A 26,546-nucleotide genomic window follows, 5' to 3' on the forward strand; every position below is an offset into this window, starting at 1 on the left:
CTGCTGGGAGGACAGACGGTTCTGGTTCGCCCTGACCCTGAGGGGGGAACAGCGCTGCCCTGTGGCATCTCCGCTCTGTGGACCGAGGAGGACACTGCGTGCCCGGGACCAGCCCTGGAGTCTGACTTGTACCCGACTCACTCCCATGCTCCCCCCCCCCCCCCCCCCCCCCCCCCCCCCCCCCCCCCCCCCCCCCCCCCCCCCCCCCCCGGCCCCGCAAACACCCAGCTCCGTGTGCAGTTCGTTCTTGCGAAGGAAGATGCTCACCCGTCCACGCGCTCGAGAAGAGCGGATTAACTGGGGAGCGGAGGTGACGGAGGCTTAGGAAGAGCACGCTGGCCCGGTCCTCGAGGGCTGTCACACCGAGGGGGATCGGACCGAGTGCGACGGCGCCGCGGGGCAGAGACTAGGAAACGGGCAGGCTTGTAACTGAACGGCAGGCGTTGCGGTCACCTCAGACCCGGCTGGGAAACGTCCCAGAGGCCGTTCAAACCCCACGTCTGGGGCCTGGAAGGGACTGGAGGTCTTGGAGATGCTTGTGATTTTATGGTGCTCACCGTATCCTTGCCCCTCATGGTCACATGTCCCCAAGGCCGCCCACCCCAGGCTTCCTCTCGTGAGCTCAGTCACCGCGCTCAAGCCGCCAGAGTTCAAGATTTTATTTTAAAACAATAGTAAACAATTTCATTGATTTTTCTTAAATCAAACCACCTCACACTTGGCTTGTCTCAGGCAAAAAGTAGAAAATAAAAATAAGGGGGGACGGGGAGGAAAATGTGGGGACTGACCAACCTTCCCCAGAAATAGGCCCCTGGTCCTGGCATCCGGAATGGCTTTTGGACACTGTCTTGAACAAATGAGAAAAGAAAGCACCGGAATATTGTGCTTTAGCAGCAGGTTAGGAACCTCCACAAAGAAAAAAGGCGGGGGTGGGGGCACAGAACACAGGTCCGAGCCGCGCGGTTCAATTCTCGAAACTTCCAAAGAGTCTGGAAGCATCTCTTCTCCACAACTCTCCTTGAGAGTTAGGCTTAAGAGATCGGGTCCCACGCTGCACGGTGGGGATCTGGGCACCGGCACCCCGGACACAGGCTTAGGGGTGCCCCAGCAGGTGCCCCGGCTCTCGGGAAGACGTCAGGAAGGACAAGGGAGCGTTGAGAGCACATGGAAGGAAAGGAAGGGAAGGGAAGGGGAGGGGAGGGACAGGGACGTCACGCACCCGCGGCTCCACTCCCCTCCCCCGGCTCCTGGTTCCTCTGCCCTTTGTTCGGGTGGAGATGAAAACTAATGGCTGCTGGATGGCAGGACAGGAAAAAAAAAAAAAAAAAAGAGCTGTAAACAGCCTGGGTTTGCTCACCCACATGTGCAGGCTCTTTTGTCAGAAGGGGACCATTGTCTTGGGGACAGGGGACCGGAGAAAGCCCTTGTGGTGCAGGGTCGATATGGGGTAGAGAACAATGATAGCAGCCGCCAGATGCGCGCGCTCTGGGCCCTGGCCCCCAGACGAGGAAACACTGAACGAAGTTCTGGAATGGCATTGGTGGCAGGGAGGGCATGGGGGTGCTCATCTCCTGGGCCCCCAGGCCACCTCTCGGGCCCAGGGAGCGGCGGTCTGTCCCCCGGGCCCAGGGCCCCGGGAAGCTGACTGCGGCCCCTCCTCGGTGTGCAGGGTGTCCGGGGCAGAGCAGGTGGGCCCTTCCCGGCCCTTCTCCAAAAGCCCGTCTGCCTTTGACAAAACCAAAAAATAAATAGTGTGTATTTCTCACACCCCCTGGGTTCCCCGGCCCCGCGACCAGAGGCGCAAGCCCCCCTCTCCGCGCCACACCCTGGGGCCCATGCCGAGGGCGCTCTCCGCCCGACCAGGGACCGGCAGCAGCACAGCGAGGGTCTCTGGCCGTGTGGCCCCCTGGCAGCAGGCCCTCCGGGGTCCCGGCTGAGGGGCTGGCTTGGCCCTTTGGTCCACCTTGTTCATTAAAATTAAAAGAAGAAAAAAAAGGCTCCACTTGGTGACTTGGGTCTGTAGAGGTCTCTGCTTCATCCCTCTGTCATTCTGGCCATCCTGCAAGGTGCCACGCGGCCCAGATCCAGAGGCTGGACCCAGCCACACTCAACGGTCACTGTAGCTTTGTCCCCAGCTTACGCTGTCTGTTCCTGCAAAGCGGGGGGCGGGGGGAGCCAAGTGTGAGGATTCCTGGGGGGTGGGGTCAAATGAGGGGACTCCTGGCATTCAGGGACCCATGCCCTCAGCTGTCCCCTCCCCATCCACAGTCCCGTCAGAATGGGTGAACGCCCACCCCGGTGGCCCCAGTGGTTGACTCCAGCTCCTGCCCTGCGACCTGGCATGTGGCCCCCACAGAGGAGCAGTGTCTCCGGCCCGTGACGCCTTGGTTCTGGAGTTCAGGAACAGAGCCAGGAGACTGGGGCAGAGGTGGGGCCCCGGAGGAGAGACCTGAAGCCAGGGGGACCCGGCTGGAATCCCGCCCATTCTGGGGATGACAGATAAGCCAGGGTCTGTTATCAACTGAAACAGACAGAAGAGAGCGAGTTCTCCGCCTGGACGTGTGTAAGCAAAGGCGGAAGGACTGAGGGACGTTACGCAGAGAATGTGGGTTATCTGGCTGGAGGAAAGGCTACATCCATGACGGGCCCAGTGACCCGAGGGAAGCAGGGATAGTGTCCCCCATCTTCCTACAGGCCTCATCGAGGCTCAGAACGGAGAATGAATGGACCTGTTCTAGAGTCCCATTTAAAATTCAGAAAACGAGGGCGCCTGGGGGGCTCGGTCGCTTGAGCGTCTGACTTCGGCTCAGATCATGATCTCGCGGTTCGAGGGTTCGGGCCCCGCATAAGGCTCGCTGGTGTCAGCACGGTGCCCGCTTCAGATCCTCTGTCTCCCCCTCTCTCTCACACTCCCCCTTCCCCTGCTCACAGTTTCTCAAAAACAAAAATTTAAAAAAAAGTTTTTTTCAATTTCAGAAAATGAACCGTGCCCACAGATGCCCAGCCCCAGCCCCCGTCTCTTCATTCCCTGAGCTCCAGCCACATCGGCCTCTGTCTGGCAGACTCACCAAGTGTCATCCTGCCTCAGTGGCTTTTTGGAGCTCTCTCCCCTCTGCCAAACCCAACTGCAACAGGCCTGCTCTGTCTCTACCCTCGGGTCCGCCTGCCCTGGGCAGTGGGCCCCCCCACCCCGCCCCCCCCCCCCCCCAATCAGGATCCCATCACAGGCCCTCAGGCCCAGGGCACCGATCACACAGACAGGTGCTTCATTCCTCGTGTCCCCCCTGCCTGCCACGACCATCTCGCTCTGTCCTCCCCAACAGCCTGGCACAGAGCAGGTGCGCGCAGAAAATCTGGTTGATGAAGGCAGGTGGCAGCCAGCCAGGTGGGGGAGGGCCGGGCCACGAGAGGCCCCCGCGGGGGCCCTTCCACCCATAATGGGATTGGCTGCCCTAACCCCCTCAAATCCCCTTTCCTTGTGGATCGAGGACTTTACCCTTAAGCTCATTAGGATAATGTGAACCACGATGCACCAGACACATTTCTCTGGAGCTGTGACACCCTGCCCCAGCCTGGCCGCCCCTCTGCCTCCTCCAGGAAGCCTTCCAGGCTTACTCTGGAGCCTGGCCTCACCTCTGCTTCCCTTCTGCGCCTGGAGAGAAACCAGGCCTTCCCCAGACCAGCCCAGGATTTGGGGTGAGTGGAGAGGGATAGTCAAGAGGCTCCAAAGCCCAGCTTTGCCCCCACTTGCTATGCATTCACAGGCAGTCCCTAACTTCCTATGTCTCGGTTTACCCACCTATAGGAAAGGGTCTACACTAAATAACTCCCAGGGTGTCCACATTCAGCCCGAGACTCTCGGCTGCCCAGCCATCTGGTTCTGGACCACGGAGGCTACAAACACGGCTCGAGGCCAGACAGCCTGGGTTCCTTGCCAAGCTCCCCCACACCCTACCATCTGCAAGTCCCCAGCCAAGTGACTCCCTCTCTCTTCCCCTGAGCCTCAGTTTCTCCTCTGTAAAGTGGGGCCCAGGGGAGGTTCAATGAGGTAGTATAAGCAAAGTGCTTAGTCAAGTGCCTGGCTACTGGGGAGCCCCCCCAAAATAGGGGGCCCCACGGAGTTAGGACCCAGTGACTGCTGCCCCCTGCTCACCTGGCTTCTGCCCGGGTTACTGTGTACTCGAACCAGAGCACGTTGGGAATGAGGCTCGTGTCCCGGATGAGGAAGAACTCCGAGATGGGCCTGCAGAGATAGATGCCCGCAGAGCCGGGGCCACGTCAGGACGCCAGCCACTGCCAAGCGAGACCCCCCCGCCGGTGCCTGGGGCTGGTGCTGCACCCTCCCCCACTGCTCACAGAGCCTCTGGCCGGCCTGAGACCCAGGAGCTGCTGAGAGACCGGGACATGTCACCAGTGTGACCTCGGGCAGGGGCACTGCCCTGCGGCACGCACAGCCCGCCAGGCCTCGGGCTGCTTCCTAAGTCCCGGAGAGCCTAGCTGGGGACTGAAAATGGCGCCTTGGCTTATGGGCCTGAGAAAAGCCCTGGGGGAGGAGGGCACCAGGCAAGCAGGGCCTGCAGTCCATGCCCACCGGAGGCTGGGACGCTAGGGCCCTCCCGGGGAGGTGGGGGGCCGAGTCAGGAGGCAGAGGCGGGGGGGCGGGCAGCCACAGGGCCAGGAGGCAGTTACCAGGCTGCTATCCTAGGGAACAGCGGGGTGAGGACCTCTTGGGTGAAGACGAACCAGGCGACGGCCATGAGGCTCCCAGCAAGGGCCCCATAGAGCACCTGGCTCCACGTGTGGTACAGCAGGTAGACCCTGGGCCAAGGACAGAGGGAAGTTCATGAGAGCCAGCCGGCCACAGGCCCACACGATTGCCCCCTGCCCAAGTGCCGGCTTCCCGAGGACCTATGTGCACACATGGTGGGGGGGGGACCACACGCAGATGAGACAGCGTCCTGTGACCACACAGCCTCCAATCTATTTCCAGAAGGAGGCAGGGGGATGGACCCCAACGGCTGCTCCCCCGACCACAGGAGTGAAGGGACAGATCGGCTGGGATTTGCCTTCTGTTCAGCCTTCAGCTCTGAGTTTGTCTCCAAGAAGCTCCTGTGGGACCCTGGGGCCAGATGGCTGATGTGTGCAGGTGTCCCCAGGACGTTGGGCTCAGCCAAGAGAAGAGAGCGAGGCCTGGGCTGGAAGGGGGAGCTGGAGCCCTAGCCCTTTAAAACGAGGGGCCTGGGACCCCCCCTTCCCAGCACTGCTCTACAGGTTGTGGGGACTCCGGTCCCCGCGGAGGTCCAACAGGGACCACAAATCCAGTCAGACCCCAGTGGGCAGGGCGGGGGGTAGGGGCTCTCCCTCCCTCCGTACCTGCTATAGGAGACTAGAAAGGCCGCGGTGACGAGACCCAGGGAGAGCACGTGTCTCCACAGCAAGTCCAGGAACCTGGCGTTGTTTGTTTGGTGCATTCTGGGAAAACAGGCCTGTCAGACGGCCTCGGCCCACAGGCTGGAGCCCAGGCCTCCCCTCACCCCCAATCCTGCTTGGACATCTCTTCCTTGATGCAGCTCCTCCCACCCCTGGCAGCGGCCAAGCCCCAGGGGCGTCCAAAGAGCTGAGACGGAGTTCCTGGCAGAGGCCGGCCTGGGCCAGTGCGGGGCCACCCCGGCCGGAGCAGACGCTTACCTTAAATACAGGAAAAGGCAGGAGTAGACGGAGAAGAACCACATGAACTGGGAATGGCTGGAGGGCATCCCGTACTTGTTGCTCACTGCCTCGTGGGGGCCTGGGAGAAAGAGAACAGAGCAGGGTGGGAGGATGCGGGGCTCCCGGGGCATGCTGACCGGGGGACCACCCCCCCAGACCCCACGGCCCAGGCCCTACCTCCACAGGGCCGTGGCTCTTGTATGATGTGTTTGATCAGCCAGTTGACCCCCTCGTTCAGCGCCAGGCCCCCGAGGAACGAGATCTGCCAGGAAGACGTGTGGTCAGCTGGGCCCCTGCGCCCACTGACCACCACCCAGGCCCAGAGACCGTGGCCCCTGACTGAGCCTCCCAGTCCAACCAGTCAACCACCCGGACCCGGCTAGGGCACCTCAAGAAAGGTGAGGGCAGGGAAGGCAAAGCGGGGCGGTGAGATGGTGCGGAGCCCCTCCTCCCTGGCGAGGGGGCAGTGGAGGAGCGGCGGAGGGGCGGGCAGGGACGGACTCACTCACCGTGTGCAGCTCCCGCTTGAATATGATGAGGGACACGAAACCAACAATGACAAACACAGGGCTGAGGCTCAGGTAGGCAAGGAGGTGGCCAGAGAGATCACCTGGGGGGGGCGGCGACAGACAGGGAGAACAGGATGAATGAAAAACAGTAGTCAGAAGAGGGGCCAGCCCCCAGCCAAGTCAAGTGGGGCCTGAGCCACCAAGAAGGCCCCAGGAGGGCCCAAAGGGCGGGACCAGGCAGCCGTGGACGCCTCAGTCAACTAGCAGACCAGACCAACTCAGGCATGGGCACGAGCCCTAACATACATAGATCAGAAGTTTAAAGCAGGTGCCTTTGCTGGGCCCATTCTGTAGATGAACACACTGAGGCCCATATGGGTTGTGTGACTTGTCTGAAGTCACACAGCCAGAAGGAGGTGAGATCTGGACTAAAATCCTAGCCTCTGGCCTGGTCCAGGTAGTAAACTCATCCTCCAAAGTGGGAATTAGAACCCAGCCTGGTCTGAACTAAGAGGCCAGGTCTCGGATCTGGAGGCGGCCGGGCAGGCATGTAAGTGCCTCTGGAACACGGGGCCGCACTGAGGCTGCCCCAGCCGAGCCCTGGGCCTCGGGACCCTCGGGATCGTCTCCGGACACGCACGCCCTGGACCCTGCAGAGTCGGACAGGGACCAAGAGAGGAGGGGGAGAGGCTGCTTTGCCCAGCAGGGCAGCCTTACCACTGGCAAGAAATTGGCTACTTTCTGCTTTTTCCCTTCCTGACAGGCCTGGAAAGGAGGCCGTGCAAGGATTGGGAGCCCCTTTGAGAGCTGAGGACACTGAAGCCAAGAGACAAGAGCCACTTCCCCCCCTTGGTTAATGGCAGGGCTGACAGTGAGTCCAAAGGCTTGCCATTAGACCAGGCACTGCATGGCTACCCTAGGGTCAAAGGGCATGCCGTGGTTCAGGGTTTGGTCCCCGCGCCAGAGAAAAAGGGATATTAGGACGCCCGTCTTACAGCTGTGGGAGCTTTGAGAACCTGGCATGGGAAACGGCCCGCACCGCCAGCCTGGCTTCACACGGGCAGCAGGAAGGTGCCCATGCAGGGCGGAGCCCAGAGTCCAGGCTGAACAGATAGATGCTCACACACCCGGCCTCACTCATATCTATCCACGGTGGGACGGGCTTGGAAGAGGCATGGGCGCGGAGGATGGGCCAGCAAGCCTGTTCCAGGGCTGGGGCAGCCCCAGGCCCACTGGATGACACTGGGTGACGCTGGGTGAGGCCCTCCCCTTGTCTAGGCTCTTGTCTCCTCAGCCACCTGACGGCCTGGTCCCTTCTGGCTCTGAGATCCTGGGTCTCTCGGCTGCCCAGCCGATGCCCGGCCCGGCCCGCAGCCGGCGCTGCGCTCGGGCCTTCTCGCAGGTGCTGTGGACACTCTGGCCTTGCGGCCCTCTGATCTAAGCCCCTCCGTGGTTCTCTCTGCCCTTGGGATGAGTCCCGTCTCCGCTCAGCTCGTCAGGCCCTGCAGTCCCGAGCCCGCCTGCTTCCCTCCTACCTCTCCCCAGTTCCCAGGATGGGACTCTAGCTGCCTGAATGCTCCTGGCCCTGTCCCACTTGACCTTTGCACACACGGGCTCCCCCAGTCAAGATGCTGCCTGGGTTAACGCGTCATAAATTAAGTACCCACCACAGGTGAGAGAGAGAGAGAGAGAGAATGTTTCTGCCATTGCAGAGCTCTCTAAGTCTGTGGGGGAATCTGTAACCAGGGCATCGTTCACGATGCACTCGTTACTGTAGACACGGGCCCAGTGTCTGTCCCTCTACGCGGTCGGCTCCGGGAGAGCAGGGCGGGGTCTCTACACCCTGCTCAATCGCCCAAGCCCAGTACAGCATCTGGCACTTAATTAGCTCAAAAATGATGCTCAATGGGTAGAGAAGGGGTGAAGGAAGCAAGGATCGGTGCGGTGAAGGCACGAAAGGGGCCAGAGAAGAGTCAGCAGGGGCCGAGACCCCGAAGGCGGCCCCCAGGCTCACCGAGGCCCCTCCTCCAGGCACCCACGGTCCCCGCAGAGGGTCCCTCATCACAGCCTGTGTCGTGCTGCTCGTGAACACCAGGCTTTCTTCTCGTTTGTGAGCACTCAGAGAAGCTAATCAGAGGCCAGGAAGGGGGAAATCATGAAGGTACTGAGGCCTTAGGCACGTTCCTTCCCCTCTCCAGGCCTCGGTTTCCCTCATATAAAAGAAAAAAGTGGGTTTTCTTCATAGTCCATAGCAGCAGGGAGTTTATGGGCCTGTTCACCATTCTAAACGCAGAGCTAGCCCTGGGCCTCGCGCTAAGGATGTGCTCAGCTCCTGAATGAGTGCTGGGGATAATGGTGGGTGAGTGGGCAGGCAGGCAGGCAGGCAGGGTCCCCTGCCTGTAAGGGCTGCCCCGCCCCCAGTATAACCCAGCCTACTTAGGGTCAAAGTTCCCTGGCATCCCACCCTGGGGCCCTCAGCAGGGCCAGGTTCTCACAGCTCTACACTGGAGAGCAGCGAGAGCAGGCCCCCTCCTGGGGGCAAGCAGGGCTCCATGAGGGGCCCCCAGCCTCACCCAACGCCCAGTCATCCTACCCAGGGAGGGTGGGTCGGGCTTGAGGGTCCTGGGAAGCTAATTTTAACTGCCGTTCCACGCGGAATGCTTACGGTGTGCCAGGCACGGTACTCAGCACTTCTTACACCTCATGTTATTTGTCTCATCACCACCGGCAGGAAGGCACGGTGATCACTCCCACTTTAGAGATGAACTGACTGAGGCACGGAGAGGTGAAGGCATTTGCACCAAGCCTCAGCCTGAACTTGAGCCCAGATGCCTCTGAGCCCGAGCTCTACACCACTCTACCAGCTTCCAGAACGGTCGCTAAAGGACCTCTCACCTAGAAAACCCTGCACTTCCAGAGACGCATCTGATTGGGAAACTCCAGAAGTCAGATCCCAGGGGCCGCCTGTCCCCTAACGCGGTTCCGTCTGTTGCGGGAGCAGTGCCCTGCTCAGGCACAAGTACTCCCAACAACGAATAGCTTCCCGGCCTCGGTTTGCACACTCCCAGCAATGGGGAGCGCTTTGCAGCCCCAAAGCGCTGTTTGAAGGAAACAGGCACTCCCTGCACGCCGAGGAGGGAGTCTGGCCTCTCTGACTCCGGGGAGGGCAGGGAGGAAGGACCCAGGTCCAGGCCAGTCATCCTTTCCCGCCTCGCGCGGACCCCAGCCCCATTACAGCCCACCCACGTCCCGGGACCCGGGGAAGCGGCCCGACAGCGCAGCCGCAGAGTGCGCGAGCGAGCTGCTCACAATTTCGCCCAGCTCATCGCCGCACCACTGCGCCTGCGCGGCGCGCGCGCCGGCCGAGCCCCTCCATGGCTCACTATTTGACAGTTCCCACCTCGGTCCCCCGGCGCCCCCTCCGCGGGCTCGCGCGGGCCGGAGCGCCCGGGGCTGATGGGCCGGCCCGGGGAAGGCGTCCTCCAGGGCGGGACCGCCTTTTACCTGTAGGATATTCGACGTGGGTTAGGGTCACCGGCCGCCATGAAGCGGGGAGCGAGCACTGTCCGTCCGCTGCCATCTTACCCGGAGACCGGGCTTCGCCGAGCAGCCAATGGGGAGCCAGGGGGGCGGTGGTCCTGACCTATCACGCCGGGGAGGCGCCGCGTGCCCAATCGGAGGCCGATACAGGTACCGGCGCAGCCATTTAGCGTGCCGGCCCTGAGGCTGACCCGAGCGGCGAATCAGAGAGCCGGGCCCCGGAGCATGCGAGCCGACCGAGCCGGCGTCCAATCCAGGGCGAGCACAGGTAGGAGTCTGACCAATCAGAGAAGAGGAGGGTTCCAGCACACAACAGAAAGGAGAACAGCCAATCACAAAGTGAAGCGGGCTCACGATGTGAGTAGGGCGGGCCAATCAGGCGCCAGCTTGGGGGGCGTGTTGAACTTTGGTGGGAGCTTTGGTTTGTCTGGGATGTACGTGAAGCGGAGGCTTCCCCCGTACCCCAAGCCCGCCCGGGGTTGGCTGGCGCCGGGCTCCCGTAAGAAGGCATACTCGAAGCGGGGCGGCAGCCTCGGCACGTTGGGGTCAGAGCCGACCCACTTTTAGTTATGAGTAAACTGAGGCCAAAGACCCAGAAGGGACTCTTTTCTCTCTGCTGTGTACTGGCCAGCGGCGCCTCTGTTCAAAGTGTGGAGTGGAGGAGGGAACTCGCGGGGTGGGGCGCACACTCGGCGCCCTAAATGCTTTACAGAATGGAAGTTTGACTGATGCTCGGCGAGGAAGCTTAAGTGAAGTTGAGAAAAGACTCCTTCCTTCTTCCATTCGGTTAATAAAGACGTTTTGATTCAGTTACGCGTATTCTGCTTCCGGCATCTTGAGAGCATTTGAAACAAGAAGCCGGTTTCCCCCGTACAGCTCAGTTTCCCTGCAACATTCCTCTCAATGGCCACAAGGCCCTGCGTAAACAGCCACACCTTGCCACCCACCTTTCTGTCTCCTGCCCCCACGGTCTCTCCGGCTAGATTGAATTATTCAGGCCGAGTGAGATGCCCGGCCCCTCCTGTCTTCCCGCCTCGGCACAGGCTGTTCCGCTGCCTGGAAAACACCACCCTATTTGCCCGACTTTGCCGAGCTCGCCAAGTCCGGCTCAGGTGTCTGGCGTCACTTAGAGGTTTCCGTGGCCAGGTGACAGGCCCCTCTGGGTTCACAGTTGCTCCTCTCTTCTCCCTCAGAACTGACCACACTGGGCCATTACTGGTCTTGTCTGCCTCCCAGGAAGCAGTGATTCCCTGATTTCACGTGGCACCAGCATCAACTTGTAGAAATGCAGACTTCTGGGTCCCCCTGGGGCCTGGGTTGATCCAGGATATCTGGGCCGGAGCTTGGACTGTGCATTCCTGTGTGCTCTGGGCGGCTCTGATATACGTGCGTCTAGCCACGCGTGGGGAAGCCGGGGCGGCTTGAGGACAGGGCCTGTTAGGGCTTTGAGTCTGGCCCCAACCAGCGCCGGAAGAGATGCCTGACAAATAGCATAAACCCTTGTGAGAAGGGAGAATAAGGTGGAGGGTTCCACTGACCAGAGTGGCTCACTCTGCCACGACCATGGGGCCCTCGTGGGGACCATGGGCTGAGCTGAGCTGGGCTGAGGAGTCCGGGGTCGGGGTGGGGGTGACTCCACCCACCAGCAAGCCATGAGGGCCCCCAGATGCCCTCAACTGTACTCAGCCCCCACACGGCCCAGCCTGGCTTTGTCTGGGTCAGATAGCCCCATCTGCCTGTCACCTGCCCTCAGCTCCCTCGGGCACTGCCATTATTAGTCTGTGAGAAGCAGGAGGTGTGAGGAGTGGGCTGTGAGCTTCCCAGAATAGTTCTCTGGCACCGGGCAGCCATCCCGAGCCAGGGTGCTTCGCTCCTCCCTGGATGGGAGCCATTTCACTGATGAGCAAATAGGCCCAAAGATGCAAAGCCACCGAAAGCCAGACCTCTCTGACTCCAGAGTCCTCCCACCTCAGGGAGTGTTCTGGAGGAAGTGACAAGGATGAGGAGCTCTGAGAGGGAGTTATCCCAAGTGCGATTTTCCTGGCAGAGGGAACAGCATAAGCAACCCTCCTGACCCCAGAGTGTGGCTGGACGGAATGGGCAAGAGAGAGGGACGGGGCAGGTGTTGGGGGAGGGGTACCGGCGGGGGCCCGGCCACCTAAAACTCTGAAGATTACCACTGAGGGTGAGGGCAGAAGGGAGCTCCGATGGATGGGTCCGTTGTTTGGTTGGACTTTGCTTCTTAAAAATTTTTTTAAAAATTAGGGGCGCCTGCGTGGCTTAGTCGTTTATGCATCTGACTTCACTCAGGTCATGATCTTGAGGTTTGTGGGTTCAAGCCCTGCATCGGGCCCCGTGCTGACAGCTCAGAGCCTGGAGCCTGCTTCGGATTCTGTGTCTCCTTCTCTCTCCGCCCCTCCCTTGCTCACACTCTGTCTCTCTCTCTCTCAAAAATAAACAAACATTTAAAAATTTAAAAAAATAAAACAGAACATTCATTTGGGAAATTCTGGGAATCAAATGTGTACAGCTTGATGAAGTCCCATAAACTAAGCATACTCGTGTAAGCAGCTCTCGGATCAAGACCCAGGGCCCCAGGAGCCCCTGACACCCCGTCTAGTCACCCCAGGGTGACACCATACGTCAGGTTGGTCTGAATTTTGTACTTTCTATTAGCAGGATCCTACAGCAGCTACGTTTACATGGGGCTTCCTCACTAGCACTGCGTTGGTGAGATTTATCCGGCTGCGGGCGCTGGTTATGATTTGCTCGCTCTTGCCGTGTGGCATTCCAGGATGCGGACACCCCACCGCTTTTTTTCCATTCGACTCTTGATGGACATTTGGGGAGGGTCAGGTTTGGGGACTTACGAATAGTGCTGCTCTTTGGTGTCCCAGAGGACGCATTTCTGTTGGAGATGTGCCCAGGCATCACGGCAGAGTCCCAGACTGCAGGTCCAACCTGCCATGTGGACGAGCGGCTGGGCAGTGTGGACGTGCATGCCGTGGAGACTCCCAGACGCTGCAGGAGCCACCTGCCTCCTCCCTGAGGTCAGGGGTGGGCCAGGGAGGCCCCTGGTGTCGGTCCTGGCAAACTGGGAGGTGCTCCACGCTTGTCACTTGCACTGTCAGCCTGTGAGGCGGCTCTGAATGTGCCCAGTTTATAGCCAAGGACAGTGAGGCTCTTGAGTGTCTCCCCCCGCGCGGGTCACCAGGCTAGTGTGTGTCAGAACCAGGATTCAAACCCAGGTCTGTCTGCTGGGCAGGCCCAGGTTCGGAACCAGCCTGCATCCCATGAGCCCAGCTGCTGCCTTCCTCTTCCCACTTGCCTGGAGGAGTCCCCAGGGGAGTCCTGAGACCCAGGCCCTTCCGGAGTCCCCAGGCGTCCCCGGCAGAGCTCGTCTTTCTTCTGGCAGGGAGTTCACAGACAGGACAGTCAGGCACAAAGTCTTAACTGTGCATCGTACCACAGCTATGCTGGTCTGGGCTCCAAGTCCTTTAGGAAACTCCCCATCTCTGGGCCTGGTTCCCCAAAATGTGCTGCTGCCCTCTAAATTAGAGGTTCATTTGTTCACTTCAGAAACTCGGTTTGCAGGCAGTTGCAGGCCAGGAATGGGCATCAGGGATGAAGAATGAGCGGGATCAGTGGAGCGCCACCCTCAGGAAACGCATTCCAATGCAAGTCTCTGAACTCCTGGACCCCGAAGATGCCAGTTAGAAAAACAAAAGGTCTCAGGGCACCTGGCTGGCTCGATCGGTAGAGCGTGCAACTCTTGATCTTGGTGTCATGGGTTCAAGTCCCACATGTGGCATAGAGTGTACTTAAAAAGACAGGGGGAGGCGCCTGGGCGGCTCAGTCGGTTAAGCATCTGACTCTTGATTTCAGCTCAGTTCACGATCTCACAGTTCGTGGGTGAGAGCCCCATGGAGGGCTCTGGGCTGACAGCGTGGAGCCTGCTTGGGATTCTCTCTTTCCCTCTCCTCTGCTCATGCTCACTCTCAAAACAAACAATAACCTACCAAGGTCTGGCTGTCTATGGAAACCTCTGTAGACCTGGCCGACTTCAGTCTGGTCCTTTCCTACCTGTTCCAGCCCCCCGCCTCCCCTGCCCCCCAGCTGGCCCAACACCTGTCTTACACATGTGGGCACTAAGGTCCAGGGAGAAGCGACCTCAGCAACATGGTGCCTGGGCGGGGTCCACACCCAGGCTGCCCGCCATCTGTGGCCTTAAGCACGGTGCTGACCGCTCCCCCACTTCGCCCCCAACCCTGAAGCCCTCCCTGCGTAAGGGACCCATCCACGCTGCCAGCCTGCCACGAGGCCCCAGGGGGGCTCACCAGGCTTCCCTCGACCTTGGCCCTCCTGGAAACTCCACCAACCGCACCCCAAAGGCCGAGTCCCCAGCGACGGCCCAGGAAGCAAACGGATCCATTGGCACGGCAACGTGGAAGGACGTTGTTTAATAAATCATTTATTCAACTTGAGGTTGGTGCGCACACGCTCTACCAGACAAAAGTTGGAAGCTGCAACAAACCAAGTGCCAGAGGCAGTGCACAGACGTGTAAACAAAGACAAATGAACACACCACTCTGAGCGATCCGGGAGCAAACCAGAGTGGCCGGGGCCCCGGACCCAGTAGGACATTCATAGCTCCGGGGAAGTGCAAATGAACGGAACGTGGGGCTGGACGGGAGGAGGGCCACCCCGGGCCTTCCCACACAGGAGGCTGCTCCTTCCTGGACACCAACCTCAGAGCGGGGGCCGGGGGGTTGGGGCCAGAGCCCCGGCTCGACACAGGGTCCTCCGGTCTGTGGAGCAGGAGCGAGCGTGCAGGGAGATGATGGGCCGGGCCCATGCACCCCCCTCTCCATTTCCCTTCTCTCTCCCTCCCAGGACCCCTTTGCCATTAGGGGCTGAGGAGCCAGTCCTCCAGAGTACGGAGAACAAGGAGGGAGGACTCAGTTTCTCTGGGAGGCCTCTCAGCCTGAAAGGGGCAGAATCACAAAATAAAGTGTTAAGGCAATAAATAAAACATCCCGCCTCCGGTGAAAACACTGAGTCTGCAGGGCTCCCAGCTCCCAGCGGATGTGGGGACGACATGGGGACGACGTGGGGATGGCCGGAGGACCAGCTGATGCACAGCTAGAGCGTCTGTACATCGAGCCGACGGCCAAGCGCCCGGCAAACTTTCCTGTACTACTGAGGGCAGGGCAGCCGGTCCGGCCCTGTACTTCCTCTGGCCCGCTCGGTGTGGTCCCTGGGCCCGCCACTGTCCCAGGTGACAGGCCTGCAATGAACCCTGGTCAGAGCCTCCAGCGGAGCCCTAGCACCACTCAGGGGGGTCCGGGCTCAGGGAGGCAGCGGGGTGGGGCGGGAGGACCGGCCCCACCTGCTCCGTCTTTGGTGGCGACAAAGGGGAAGAGAAGTGACAGTCTTTGCAGGACGAGGGAATGTCAGCGGAGACAGCGTCCCGGGTTTCCTGCTTGGGTTTGCCAGGGGTCCAGTCCCCACCCAGACTTGAGCACAAGGAGGGCAGACCCACCCCATCCCACCTTTGCATGGTCCGGGCCTGCCACCAGTCCAAGGTCCAAGGTACGCCCCCCCAGGCACTCTGTGGCCCCCACCCTCCCTCTCCGGGGCTGCAAACTCTCTAGGGTGGGGGCGGGGGTGGGGGCCCACAGGACTGGGCAGCCAGATTCGGTCTAAGTCCGGGTCCCTTCTAGCTCTGGCCATCCGGGGCCTTCACCAGAGCCACGCACCCCCCCCCCCCATCTTCCACCTCTACCTTCCTAGCCCTGCCTCGTCAGCAGCCCCGGGATGGGGGGAGGTCTTGGGGTCCCACCCCCAGGACTCCCAGCTCTGCCCGTCCCACCTCTCCTCACAACAGGGTCTGTCTCTGACCACCTTCCTCTCCCTCAGGCCCCAAAGGCCACTGGTCCCGCTGCTGCGTCATCCAGGGACAGCCGAGGGCAGTCGGGTGGGCCCCCGGGGCTCCAGCCCTCTCCAGGGAAGTCTGTGGGGATTCCCAGGTGGTGACAATGGTCAGGGACAACTGCCCGAGGCCACCAAGGCCCGGGCTCTGCCGAAGCTGCCGGCCGCGGACACCCGGGCCCTTGGACGCCAACACTAAGGAGGGGAGGAGGCAGCCTTCGTGCTGCCATCAGCACGTGGACAAGACGCAGGCCGCACCCCTCCCCGAGCCTGCGCCCGCCACTACTGCGGCAGGTCCGGGGGGCCGTTCTCTCGGGGCAGCGCCCCATTCAGGCCAGGGCTGCCGGCTGCCGGCGCCCCCAGGTAGCCCAGCAGGATGTCGCTGCGGCGCCGCGACAGCTGCAGGATGTCGTCTGCCAGTGCCGGCACCGAGGTATAGCGCACGTTGTCCAGGTCAAACATGTCCCTCAGGTACTGCACGATCTGGTGCTGGGGGAGGGGCTGGTGTCGGGCCTGGGCCGCAGAGCCCCGCTCCCCCCGCCCCTGCACCGACACCCTCCAGATCACCCAAAGCCCCTCTGGGGACCCCTCCCCGCCCCATCCACAGGCTCCCTCCCTCCTGGTGCTTCTGCCAGAACCCCCACATCGGCCGGGCTCCCTCCGGCCCCCCCACACCCCTTCTCGGGAAGCAGCCCACGCGGGCCGCCCGCTCAGTTTACCTTGAAGAAAGCACACACTTCAGCGAGCTGGGGTTTGGGTCCGAGGAAGCCAAAGGCTAGGACAGGGCTAACGTGCTCCGATACGGAGTAGAAATGGGAGATGAAGCCATCAGGCACCTGCAGAAGAGGCGAGGCTGAGGGCTGGGACTCGGCCAAGCCGGCGGGGGTGGGGTGGGGTGGGGTGCTTATCGAGAGCTGGGCCTTGGGGGCCCAGCTCAGTCACATGCTTGCTGGCTAACCCCGAGCAAGTGACAGGGGCTTTTTGCTCTGCAGAATGGAGGGATAACCTCAGGGCTGCTCTGAGGACTACGGGAGGAAGGGGGGGCGGGGCTGGGCACTGGAAATGCCCAGAGTACTTGGCAGGGCATCAGGGCCTGGCTGGCAGAGGAGAGGGAGGGACCGCAGCCCAATCAGAGCAGCCAGTTGCTGCCTGGGAGTGCAGACAGCAGCAGCCGGAGGCTGCTCTGCGTGCCCCGCCCAGATGCCTCGGCCAAGACCACCCCCACCCCTTTTGTGGGCCCTTCCTCCCTCAAGGATGCCGTTTCCCCTCCGAGCCCCCTTCGACAGTTCCCGATGGCCCATGCTGTGCTGGGTCCTAGAGGGAGATAAAGCAGACCCACGTGTGCCTCTGAGGTACCCCTAGTACAAGGCTGAGAAAAGGACAGGTGGCCAGTGCTGTGACAGAGGCCAAAAGGGACAGCGGGGCCTGGGGACTCAGCAGGACCTCCCTGTGACAGCCCCATTTCTCTGCCTGCCCAGCCCTGCCCCACCCCCAGAACCGGGGCCAGCTCCAGCCGATGGGTCAGCTGTGCTGGGTGCCGTGCCCGGGGCCCCGAGGTCACTCACCATCAACAGTCTCCTCTTGGCTTTCAAGACTGACCAGCAAGCGGTGGCCAGGGCCTAAATCAAAGATGGGACCCCACCCAGGTTTCAGAATGAGAGGTTGGGCCGGCAGCCCCTACCCGGCCCCAGCTCACCCCGCCCCAAGCAGGAAGACAGGGCCAGGTGCCCACGCTCTGTACCTCCCTCCCCTCAGTTAGGAACAAGTCACACCTAAATCTGACCCTTGACTCCAACCCTTACCACTGCAGGCCCCTGGCTGAGCCACGGAACTTCTCCGGGCCGCAGCTTCCTTCTCTGTGAGATGGCCATGACCTGGCCACCCCCACCTCCTTCTGAAGGAGGTGTTTGTAGGGCTGCCTGATGGCCCCGCCTGACCCGAGGGGCCCTGCACTCAACTCTGCCTTAACTTGACTTAATAAGATGCATTAAAGGGGAGTAGAAAAGGGGCGCCTGGGGGGCTCAGTCAGTTGAGCATCCGACTTCGGCTCAGGTCACAGTCTCACAGTTCGTGAGTTCAGCCCCGTGTTGGGCTCTGTGCTGACAGCTCAGGGCCTGGAGCCTCCTTTGGATTCTGCCTCCCTTTCTCTCTCTGCCTCTCCCCTGCTTGTACTCTCTCTCTGTCTCTCAAAAAGTAAACATTAAAAAAAAGTGTTTTTTAAACGGAGTAGAATTAACTAAGGGAGACCACAACGCAGAAGGAAAACTCTCCCCCCACCATTGCGTGGGTTCTAAACAGGCACAGAGAACGTCGGCCTCCCCTGGGGAGCTGCTCGGGGGCAGATGCCCCGTCTGCCTGGCCCAGAGACCCACATCGAGCGGGGGAAGGAAGACTGTCCGGAGGGGGTGGACGGCCCAGCCTTGGTGCCCGGAGCCAGGGATGGAGAGCAGGGTGTGGGCCAATGCGTGGGGTGATGGGAGTGTGGGCTGGACGTGGGGGGGGGGGGGCAGGGCAGCCACCCACCGTCTCCTTGAAGCTGTCTGACAGCCAGCGGTTCCTCAGGACGGCAAGCACCGAGGACGGGGGGTTCTCCAAGTCCTCGAAGGCGTCCATGAGTATGAAGTCCAGCACTATGTCAAAGAAGCTCATGTACACCACCTGTGAGAGGGCAGGATGCTCTGAAGGCTGCAGGGCCACTGTCCAGACGGGAAGACTGAGTCCAGAGAGGCGCGGGTGTGGGGGGCCTGGGTGGGAGCACACGGGTGAGCGGGTGCATCCTGGGGCCGCAACGGGGTATGGCTGGGGCTGTCTCCCCAACAGCCTGGGTCCGCTGGCGGCAGCGATGGGGCCACCTCAGACCCTGAGAATCGAGGCAGAGCTCGGCACAGGCACCCCCCTCCCCCCAGCTCGAGGATCTTGGGTGCAAGGGTCCCCAGGGTGCTGGGGCTCAGCACAAACCAACTCACCCCACGGCCCTCCAGCTCCAGTCGTGTGGTGGCCCAGGTCTCAGGCTGCAGGGCATAGCCCATCATCTCCTCGTAACTCTCCAGGAAGCCTTTGGGGCTCTGTGGGGAGAGGCACGGCTCACTCTGGTCATGAGAGAGGCTCTAGAACTCACTTGGACTAGATTTGCAGGGACAAGCCTGTGCATGGGGGACAAGCCAAGGCAGGGCAGAGGCCTATCCCTGAGCAGCAGCCACAGAGAAAATGAGGCAAGAAGCGTCCTCTGCCCACCACCGTGTGCCTCTGCACACGCCGGCACACGTCTGGGAGAGATCCAACAACAGCTCGCCCCGCAACGGCTCAGCCCGAACTCACAACGGAGCACCAAATGCCTTCCGGGAGACGCACATGTGCGCGTGCACACATGCGGCACCACAAGCACACTGTGCAAAGATGAGTGAGGCCAGGAGGCTGAGTCCAGCAGCCAAAGATACGAATCTGCACGACCCTGGCTGTCACTGGTGAAATGGGAGATGCTACAGCCCACACTCACGGGCCGAGCCGGAGGGAGTCGGTGAGCCCAGGCGCGTAACACAATCGGCATGGTGCCTGGGCCTAAACGATAAATAGTGTATGAGCCCCGCTGCCGTGGGCACCCGGGATGGGCTCTTTGCTCTCTGGGGCCGAGAGGTGGAGCTGGGGCATGCGACGTCACACGCGGACGTGCCTCTAAGGACAGGGAAAGCTGGGACACGCCAGGGGCTGTGCTAACAGGGACCAACTCAGCGAATTCACGCGGTCCTGCGAGGAATGGGCCAGTAGTATACCCACTTTCTAGATAGGAATACTGAGGCTGCGGGAGATCAGTGATGTGCCCAAGAGCCAGGTGGGGTGGAGCTGGCACAGAATAGAGCAGGCAGGTTGACGCCCCTTATAAAAAACCGTGGGTGGAGGAGCCATCAGACACACATTCACTAGATGTGAACAGGGTGGTAGAGTGAGGGGCAGTTTTTCTTTTTGCTCTTACATATCTGTTGGGTTTTTCTAAAAGGAGCATGAGTATTTCTATATTCACTTAAAGGGGAAAAAAAAGGGGGGCGCCTGGGTGGCTCAGTCAGTTAAGCATCTGACTTCGGCTCAGGTCATGATCTCATGGTTCGTGGGTTCGAGCCCTGCATCGGGCTCTGTGCTGACAGCTCAGAGCCTGGAGCCTGCTTCGGATTCTGTGTCTCCCTCTCTCTCTGACCTTCCCTTGCTCAGGCTCACTCTCTCAGAAATAAATAAAGCATTAAAAATTTTTTTTAAAAAAAAGGGGGAAAATAACCCCTAGTTTCACTAAGTTTTAAAGACAAGTTGCTAGGATGACCTTGACCGTGACTTAACTTCCTGGAGCCTCGGTTTCCTCATACGGAAAGGAGGGCAATGAAGATAAGGGCTGGCCAAGCACGTCTGACACCATCTCACAAGGCCCCTGGGGCACACCCACTCCCACATGGGAGAGGGTGCATGGCTGGTTTGTGAACACACAGTGACGAAGTGGCCTGATTTCTCAAGTCCAGAGCCCGGCTGCTGCCCACAGGACTGGGAGCCTCCCAGCTCTGCCTGTGACAACCCAACAGGACTGCCTGGGTCCCTGCCCCAGCGCCGGGGCTCTGCACAGGCAACCTCTGCTCTTTGGAGCCGATAACCAGCCATTCGCAAAACCTGTGGGAGCCCCCACCCCAGGCCTCCCCCCCCGCCCCGGGCGTGGAGGCCAGTAGGCAAGTTGCACCTCTGGGCCTTGCAGCGAGTGGCCACAGGGTTCAGGCCGGCTGCTAAGCTCCCGGCTCTCACTTCAGCCTCACCTGCCCTTCCTTCACTTGTTCATTCCTTCACTCTCTTGGGAGGCCACAGAGAACAGGCCAAGGGAACAGCTGGGATCAGGCCAACCTGGGTTCAAATGCCAGCGCTACCCTTCCCTTGCTTAGAGACCTGGGCCAGGCCCTCTCCCCTCTCGGGCTCGGTTTTCTTATATCCACTGAGTGGAGAGTGTAGTCAGGCTAAATGAGCGACTGGAGGTAGAGACGTGGACAGAGCTCTGGGCTCATTGCTGGGTAAACAGCAGCTGCTGGGAGAGTAATAATTGGCACTCAAGGAGCCCCGGCCCCATGCCAGGCCCTGGGCCCGGACATACCTACACCGGGAGAGCCGTGGTCCCCGGGCTGTGCAGAGCTCACGGAGCAGTGAGAACGCGCGATCCGCAAACCGGATGCAGGTGATGGACGTGCTGGCGGCCGAGCCCGAGGGCTCTGGGCAAAGGCCTCCAGGGGGATGAGACGGCCACCAGGGGCTTAGAAGATGGGAAAGCAAGGAAGAGCAAGGAAGGGAGGGGCGGGGGGCTTCCAGATGCTGGTAGAAGTTCCACCTCCTACCCTGGGTGCTGGGCACACAGGGGTTCATCCTTTCATTAAATCCTAGAGGCCCATTTTTATACCCTCAGGTATAAACAAGATGGTAGGGGGGTGCCTGGGGGGCTCAGTCGGTTGGGTGGCCGACTTCGGCTCAGGTCACGATCTCAAGGTTCGTGGGTTTGAGCCCCGCGTCGGGCTCTGTGCTGACAGCTCAGAGTCTGGAACCTGCTTCGGGATTCTATGTCTCTCCCTCTCTCTGACCCTCCCCTGCTCACGCTCTCTCTCACTCAGAAATAAACAAACAAACAAGACGGTAGTTAACGTAGTTAATAAGCACATTGATGATCAGGGTTCTGGGTATAGAGGGGCCACATGCGAAGGCCTAGACCAGGGAGAAAGTCTGGAAGAGCTGTGCCCTAAGCCCGAGCCCTGCAGTCTGGACAAGCAGCCGGTCAAAAAACGAGACTCGGTCTGTACCTCGAAGGCAGTGGGAGCAAGGGAGCACGCCAGGCAGTGGGGTAACGAGATCAGAGATGTGTTTTGGGAACCATTACTCAGACAGTGGGGAGGTGGGAGGGGAGTTTTCAAGGGCTTTGCTCAGACAATTGGCCAAACAACACGACAACTTAAGCAACCTTCTTCAGAACCACAGAAATGCGAAGGAATGGATAAAATCGATTAAAAGGATCACTGACGCCCACCACTGGCCGAGATGTCAGGGGACGCACTCTGGCACCACCGGCGGGAGCTTCGGTCATCAAGCTGCTGGGCATTTCAGAGAGCAAACTGAGAGGCCCTCCTAACTGTGCCCAGGACGTGCTTTTGCCACATCTGGGCTCTGCCCCTCAGAAAACCACCAGTACCAAGAGGGGCCTGTGACAGACAGACTAGAATGGCAGTGTGACAGGGGACATCAGAGCCATGCCAGCCTGCCCGAGGGACTCCTGTGCAATCAGCAAAAGGAATGGTATCTGCTCACCCGGACAGATGGACGAGATACACTCTTACACAACCCACCAAAGCTGCCCAATGGCTTGCAGGAAACTTTGGAAATTAGACAACCGAGTTCAAGGGTGAGTCCGTGACACAGAGCAGAAGCACCTAGGACTGTGGCAGTGGTTCACTCTGGCCGACGGTGCTCCGGGGTACCGACAACGACAATGGCTTGCGCTTTCGAGTCACTCAACTGTGTAGAACCGCGTTTCGGTATCAAGGCAGGTCCTCGGGGTGCCTGGGGGGCTCGGTGCAGGTCATGATCTCACAGCTTGTGGGTTCGAGCCCCATGTCGGGCTCTGTGCTGACAGCTCAGAGCCCAGAGCCTGCTTCCGATTCTGTGACACCCTCTCTCTGCCCCTCCCCTGCCTGTTCTCTGTCTCTCTCTCTTTCTCAAAAGGAATTAACATTAAAAAAAATAAATTTTTTAAAGCAAGACAGGTCCATATTTTTAAAAATTAGTATAGGAGGGGCGCCTGGGTGGCTTAGTTACTTGAGCATCTGACTTCAGCTCCAGTCATGATCTCATGGCTTGTGGGTCCGAGCCCAGCGTCGGGCTCACTGCTGTCAGCTCAGAGCCTGCTTTGGATCTTCCGCAATCCCCCCCATGCCCCGCCCCTGCTCGCGCACATGCTTGCTCTCTTTCTCAAAAATAAATATTAAAAAAAAAATAATTTGCCCAGGAAACTCCCCCAAGCCTTTCTCGGCTCCTCTAGAGCCTCAGGATGAAGTCAAAGCTCCTTAGCTTCATGTCAAGCGAGGCTTTTTTTTTTTTTTTTTAAACAGAATCAAATAAAAGTTACAAAAATCAAAATAAAAAACACAAGGTGAGAAGAACACCTGAAAAGAGCTACCTTTTCGGCCTTGGTCATCAGGCCCGTCACCATCTGGCGGCCAACCTCCCCGAAGAAAAGCTGGTTGCTCTTGTCTTCCAGAAGGCCCTAAGGAATGAGCAAAGCAGGGGGTGGGGGTGAGCCGTCAGGCTGGGAGACCCGCCTGCCTGGCCCCGGCCCCGACCCCGTCCTTGCCAGGTGCCCCCGACACCCACCTCGAAGGCTTGCCGCACACAGTGCAGCTTGGCCAGGAAGTCCTGGTCACTGTAGCAGCCCAACAGCTCTGTCCTGTGGGGAGGCACACACAGTCACACCCCCGGGCCCTGTCCAGCGACGCCCCTGGGGGGTCAGGGTGGAGCCGGGCAGCGTGACCTTGGGCAAGCGCCTGCCCTCTGCTAGACCTCGGATGCTGCCAAACCAAAGGAAGAGGCTTGACCGGATGGTCCCCGGGAACATGCTGTCCCCAGGAGCACCGAGCGCAGCTGGCAGGGCTGGGCGCTAGGAGTCGGGCCAACCTCGGCCTCCTTCAGGCCCCAGGCAGCAAAGGCCCCTCACTGGCAGGGGGCTGGAGTGGCCCGACAGGTCCCAGCTGGCCAAGTGCCAGGGCAGGGGGCTCCTGCCCATTCTGGCTCCCCTCACCCCCCTCACTAAGGCTTCAGCCAGGCTTTTCAGTCAGCAAACTTTTTAAGATTGATCTACTTTGGGAGATAAAGAGAGCGCGTGTGTGCGCCCACAGGCGCACGCGCAGGGAAGGGGCAGGGAGCGAGGGAGACAGAATCCCAAGCAGGGGATTCAAACTCCCAAACAGTGAGCCGAAATCAAGAGCCGGATGCTTAACCAACTGAGCCCCCAGGTGCCCCTCAGTCAGTGAACTTCAAACGCACATACTTAATGGGGCGCCTGGGTGGCTCAGTCGGTTAAGCGTCTGACTTGGGCTCAGGTCGTGATCTCATGGTTCATGGGTTCGAGCCCCGTGTCGGGCTCTGTGCTGACAGCTAGCTCAGAGCCTGGAGCCTGCTTCAGATTCTGTCTCCCTCTCTCTCTGAACCTCCCCTGCTCATGCTGTCTCTCTCTCTCTCTCTCAGAAATAAATAAAACATTAAAAAAAAAAGTTAAAAAAAAGGCACATACTTAAATCTGGAGTTAGGGCCCAAAGCCAAGTTCTGAGCAAAATTAATTTAAGGTGAATAAGAAACCTCAACGAGGCCACAGGTAAGAAAATTGAGGCCAAGAAAGGTTAGGCAACTGATCCAGGGCCATGTGCTAAAAAGGCACAGAGCCTGGAAAGAGTCGAGGCTGTCTGTCCCCAGAGGCCGGCCTCAGGGCCGCTGCGGAGATGGGAGTCCTTGGGGACCCAGGGCTCAGAGACAGTGCCCGCCAACAACAAGGCCTCTGACAACTCTGCCTAAGTAGGAATCATTGTTATCTCACTAGTTACAGGGGTGTGTGGTTGCTACTTGCGGGCCTGCCCATCTCCGAGCCGAAGGCCGCCCTCCACCCTCCACGGCTGGGTCAGCGGCACCGGGGCCCTGGGCTGGCCTGTCCAGCTGAGTCCTCACCGAGCGCTGCTGGCTTCTCCGGCCTCCGAGGGGGACAGGGTGCACCCCAGCTGCCACTGCCCCCCGCCTCCTTCCCCACACGCTCACCTGAGGGTCCGGCAGGGCACCTTCCCCTCCTTCACCAGCTGCAGGGCCTCCTCGTAGGCGGCGGCGGGCCTGGAGAGCGGGATCGGGTAATCGCCGACCTGCAGGGACTCAAAGAGCTGGGGGGAGGGCATGCAGGAAGAGGAAGGTCGTGTCAAAGCCTGAGTCGACGGCATCCCAGGGGGTGACGGTGCTTGCCCAGGGGACACCGGAGGGGCCAGCCTCCCAGAGGGAGGCCAGAGGGAACAACGAGCCAAGAGGCAAGAAGCCCAGATTTGAGTCCAGCTCTGGTGCTCAGCGTCCCCATCTCCAGGGACCCTTCCCAAAGGGACCATCTGCCGGGCGGGTGCCCACATTCTGCCCCCCGCCCCACCCCGTGCCTGGCAGGACAGTCGGGCCTGACACGCATGGCCACAGTGGGACTTGACTAATGCCAAGCAACGGGCACGCAGTCTAACAAGGGAGGGGTGAGTGTGGGCTGGAGCCGGGGGGCGGGGGGGTGGAGACCCATGGTCATCCACAGGACCTATGACGCCCGGCTTCTCAGGCTCTCCTGTCCCCAGCAAGTGCATGGAGTCCCCGGGGAGCCGTGCTTGGTAACTGCCAAATGCTGTCAGAGGAAATGCCTTGCCTTTCCCACGACCCAGTGCAGGGACTGCACACGGGGGCCGGGGCGTCACTCCACCCCAGCCTCCCTCTGCCCGCCCACCCCGCAGGTCACCTCCGTGGCAGAGAAGAAAGAATCCTCAGAGGTCAGGCTGTCTTCATCGTCCGCCCGCAGATGCAGGGAGCCCTCTGTCAGGGGCAGCATGAGGGTCCTCTCTGGGAAGAGCGGGAAGAGGAGGGTTGGGCTGAGATCCCGAAATCCGTGGGCTTTCTGGAACGCGCAGGAGCAAAGCTACCGATGCGCGATTCCGGACTAGACGTTGCTGTTGACCACACGGCTCCATGTACTGGACACTTAACGCGTGAAGATTCTGGGCTCACCGCCTCAAATGAATGGCTTCTTTCAACCGTATGCCACCCTTGGAGGTGGGCGCAGGGGCCCCGCGCGCGGCCACACAGCCGCGCCCTGAGACCCGATGGCCCCCGAGCTCTGGTATACTGCGTGGCCCTGGGCAAATCGACTCCCCTGACAAACCGGAACTTAGCCATTGACAACAAAGAGCCCCAGGGAGTCCACGGGCCACTTGGCATCGCTAGATGCAGCTGCGCCAGGCCTGCAGGAGTCCGGACCTTCCAGGGCTCTGAGGAAAGGTCCCTCCACTAAGCAGAGACCGTGGCCCTAAGGCCCTGCCAGCCTTCTCTGCCCTGTGGGGAGGCCACAGGGGGCGGGGTCCCTCCGCAGGCAAAGCCACTTGGGGACAGGCCACAGCAGGGTGTGTCGAGGTCGCCAGCCCTTGCCAGGCCTGCGCTGCCGCTGGCAGAGCTGAGGGGCTGGGCCCAGGGGTCTGATGCGCCTCCTCGGGGCTGACGGCACCCAGAGAAGGGTCCTTCACCTCGGGGGAGGAGGAAACAACAGACCTTCTTTCTTGGCCCTTTGGCCTGTTTTCAGCTAATCTCCACACGGGCCGTGCCCTGCGCCCGCCTGCTGCCCACTGAAGGCTCAAACCAAAGGCCTGGAACAGCCGTCAGGGGAGAGGCACACAAGCCCGAGGGTTGGCCCCCGAGGGGATGGGACGAGGCACACTGGTCAGGGACTCCCCGGGCCACACCAAGCCTGGTCCTGTCTGCTGCACGTAAAAGGACATCACAGGGGCGCCTGGCTGGTTGAGTCAGCAGAGCACGTGACTCCCGGTCTCAGGGTCCAAGCCCTATGTTGGGTGTAGGGATTCCTTAAAAGTAAAATCTTTCGGGGGCACCTGGGTGGCTTAGTCGGTTGGGCGTCCGACTTTCGCTTGGGTCACGATCTCGCGGTTCGTGGGTTCGAGCCCCGCGTCGGGCTCTGTGCTGACTGCCAGCTCGGAGCCTGGAGCCTGTTTCAGAGTTTGTGTCTCCCTCTCTCTCTGACCCTCCCCTGCTCAAGCTGTCTCTCTCTCTCTCCTAGAAATAAAA

The 26,546-nt window shown here is 60.5% G+C and overlaps 2 protein-coding genes across 3 annotated transcripts in view; both read right to left on the reverse strand.

The window, feature by feature from the left end:
* Positions 1 to 644: 644 nt before the first annotated feature.
* On the reverse strand, positions 645 to 9,826 carry DOLPP1 (dolichyldiphosphatase 1). Of its 2 annotated transcripts, XM_039229686.1 has the most exons (8): positions 9,723 to 9,826; positions 6,219 to 6,319; positions 5,887 to 5,971; positions 5,689 to 5,788; positions 5,374 to 5,472; positions 4,690 to 4,818; positions 4,154 to 4,243; positions 645 to 2,151 (listed from the first exon to the last, which is right to left on the reverse strand). In XM_039229686.1, the coding sequence occupies exons 1-8, from the start codon at positions 9,796 to 9,798 to the stop codon at positions 2,115 to 2,117; spliced, it is 717 nt and encodes a 238-aa protein (XP_039085617.1). In that variant the 5' UTR covers positions 9,799 to 9,826; the 3' UTR covers positions 645 to 2,114. The 2 variants fall into 2 exon arrangements, with proteins under 2 accessions (XP_039085617.1, XP_039085618.1); XM_039229687.1 differs by lacking the exon at positions 4,690 to 4,818.
* A 3,190-nt stretch (positions 9,827 to 13,016) lies between these two features.
* MIGA2 (mitoguardin 2) overlaps positions 13,017 to 26,546 on the reverse strand; it is a 35,012-nt gene continuing 21,482 nt past the window's right edge. The window contains exons 8-17 of the mRNA XM_039229685.1: positions 25,213 to 25,313; positions 24,495 to 24,610; positions 23,064 to 23,136; positions 22,870 to 22,956; positions 18,656 to 18,754; positions 18,213 to 18,347; positions 17,255 to 17,308; positions 16,409 to 16,525; positions 14,096 to 16,178; positions 13,017 to 13,451 (exon numbers count right to left, since the gene is read on the reverse strand). Coding sequence (XP_039085616.1) covers positions 15,972 to 16,178; positions 16,409 to 16,525; positions 17,255 to 17,308; positions 18,213 to 18,347; positions 18,656 to 18,754; positions 22,870 to 22,956; positions 23,064 to 23,136; positions 24,495 to 24,610; positions 25,213 to 25,313 — 989 coding nt within the window. The 3' untranslated portion in view covers positions 13,017 to 13,451; positions 14,096 to 15,971. The remainder of the gene's footprint in view (positions 13,452 to 14,095; positions 16,179 to 16,408; positions 16,526 to 17,254; positions 17,309 to 18,212; positions 18,348 to 18,655; positions 18,755 to 22,869; positions 22,957 to 23,063; positions 23,137 to 24,494; positions 24,611 to 25,212; positions 25,314 to 26,546) is intronic.

Source organism: Hyaena hyaena, unplaced genomic scaffold (assembly GCF_003009895.1).
Source record: "Hyaena hyaena isolate Hyena2069 unplaced genomic scaffold, ASM300989v1 scaffold_38, whole genome shotgun sequence".
Lineage (NCBI taxonomy): Eukaryota > Metazoa > Chordata > Mammalia > Carnivora > Hyaenidae > Hyaena > Hyaena hyaena.